The 2,098-nt window shown below is 58.6% G+C and overlaps 1 protein-coding gene across 1 annotated transcript in view; it reads right to left on the bottom strand.

The window, feature by feature from the left end:
* The window catches only part of Otop1 (otopetrin 1), a 28,186-nt gene extending 26,645 nt beyond the window's left edge, over positions 1 to 1,541 (bottom strand). The window contains exon 1 of the mRNA XM_005365965.2: positions 1,129 to 1,541. Within this exon, the coding sequence (XP_005366022.1) occupies positions 1,129 to 1,525 (397 nt within the window). The 5' untranslated portion in view covers positions 1,526 to 1,541. The remainder of the gene's footprint in view (positions 1 to 1,128) is intronic.
* Between the last annotated feature and the right edge of the window lie 557 nt (positions 1,542 to 2,098).

Below are 2,098 nucleotides of genomic sequence, written 5' to 3'. Positions count from 1 at the left end.
AAAAACAAAAACAAAAACAAAAAAAAAAAAGGAAGTGAAGGAAAGAGGGAGGGAAACAGGAGGAAAGAGAACTAGAGGAAGGAAACGAGAAAGAAGAAAAAAGATGGTGGAGGGAGAGGAACAGAAAGTGAAGAAAGAGAAGAGGAGAAAGTCAGGAGGGAGGGGGAGAGGTGGAAGAAGAGCTGAAGGAGAAAATGGAGGAGAGGAGGTGAGTGAGGAAAATGGATGCTTCTGGAAAGAAGAGGTAAAACGTCAACATCCTGGGGTAAAGCACCAGACTTGTCGTTTGTGTGACAAACGACACACAAACTGGTCCCCTCCAGACTGAGATCCCCCTCTGCAGAGGCTCAGCCTGGGATTGGAGTCAAGGGAAACCAAGGCATTTGCCTGAGGTCAAGTGTGCAAACACCAAGAAGTGGGTTCTAAGGGAAATTGCAGTCTAAAATGAGAAAGCGGCTGGAGGAGGCCACCTTTGCCCTGGATCAGGTCTGCTCCCTTTGCCCTGGATCCCTGCCCTCTCCCTTTGCCCTGCATGGCCTTGGCCCCCTTTGAGTAGGTCAGGGTGTCCCTTGGGATCATTCCTCAGGACTCCCCTCATCCCTCAGCACCTCCTCCAAGCCAGGCTATGTGACTCTAGGACCAAGGAGCACAGGCTCCCCTTGATGGTGTGGAGAGGTGGCTGCCTGGACGAGAAATGTCCAGACCACAGCAAGAGTGGAGGTGTGGACAGAAACACCGAATGGGGTGATAGGCTACGCTGCAGGCTCAGGAAAGCCTTGGACCAGGCCAGGAAAGCAAAACCAAGGTGAGGCTGGAATGACATTCCAAGAGCAGGAACAGAAAATGCAAAGAACTTGGGGGCTTTCAAAACTGACTGGAATTGAGAATCTTTGACAGCCTGCAGCCATGGATGAGGACTCCAAAGGAAAGAGGTCTACAGAGGCTAGATCTTAGAAGTCTTGAGTGCAAAGAGAGGGAGTGTGTAGCCTCCACACTTTAAGCAGAGAGAACTTCGAGCAGAGAATAAAGGTAGAGAAGGGAAACCAATGGGGAGAGCAGGAGAGATGAGGCATAGAGTTGAAGTTCAATCTCAAGGAGAGGCGTGGAGGGCGGCCCGGCTGCACTCACCACGGAGCCAGCGCGCACCCGCATGTGTGTCCTTGAGGCGGATGAGGCGGCGCTGCACATAGCTGCGGCCCACGTACCACAGCATCCAGAGCAACTGCAGCAGCATGAGCGCGGTCAGCACGCACAGGAGGTCGCTCTTGCCCACACCCGCCGCGTGCACCGCCCAGGCCAGCAGGAACAGCAGCCCTGCCACGAACACATTCAGCCCGTATTGGCTGCTCAGAGTCTCTGCCAGCTTCTGTGGGACGCTGGCGCCGCGCCGGGGACCAGAGACCCGTGGAGACCCCTCGGCCAGGGGTTGCGGGGGCGATGGGCTTGCCGCGATCCCCGACGGCGCGGCAGGGAAGGAACCTGCGGATGTTGCGGGAGAGGAGGGCGCGCCCGGGCCCCCAGGCATCTTCCAGTCTGCTCCCCAGGCGGTTACTCCAGCCCCGCGCGTTGCTCCTGGCTCCTGTCCTTTCCCCACGCCCTCTGGGCACTAGCCGCGCTCGCCCGTGCCCTCAGATCCTGCCCTCCCCCAGTGCTCTCGGCCCTTGGTCAGCCTCCCTCCCCGAGCTCCTGATGGCTAACTCGGTTCCTGCAGCCAGTTGCCCCTGTGGCTAAGCCTTGAACCCCACTGTTCCTCTACCCTACCTGTGCCACCAGCACCCCACCCCCGTGCCCAGCCTGCCTACCCCCACCCCGGGGCCCCGGAAACGCGGGACCGCAACAGGTGCCGCCCGCCGGCTCCGGGGCTGGCGGGGAGGGGTGGGATACCAAGGGACACATGGAGTCGAGGAAGCCAGATCAGGGAGTTGCTGAGGGCGTGGCTGCACCGGGGGTTGTGTGCCCGACCCCCAGAATTCTAGGTGGCCCCGCAAGACCCAAGTGTGCATGGGTCCTTCTCATCTGCGTGTCCTGGTTCTGCCTCTATCTATTGAGTGCTTTTTTCACACTGCCCTCAACCTGGGAGTGTGTCTGTCTCGGGGTG

This window comes from Microtus ochrogaster, unplaced genomic scaffold (assembly GCF_000317375.1).
Source record: "Microtus ochrogaster isolate Prairie Vole_2 unplaced genomic scaffold, MicOch1.0 UNK5, whole genome shotgun sequence".
NCBI lineage: Eukaryota > Metazoa > Chordata > Mammalia > Rodentia > Cricetidae > Microtus > Microtus ochrogaster.
The sequence above is the reverse complement of the archived record's forward strand: the minus strand, read 5'-3'. Positions and strand labels throughout refer to the sequence as shown.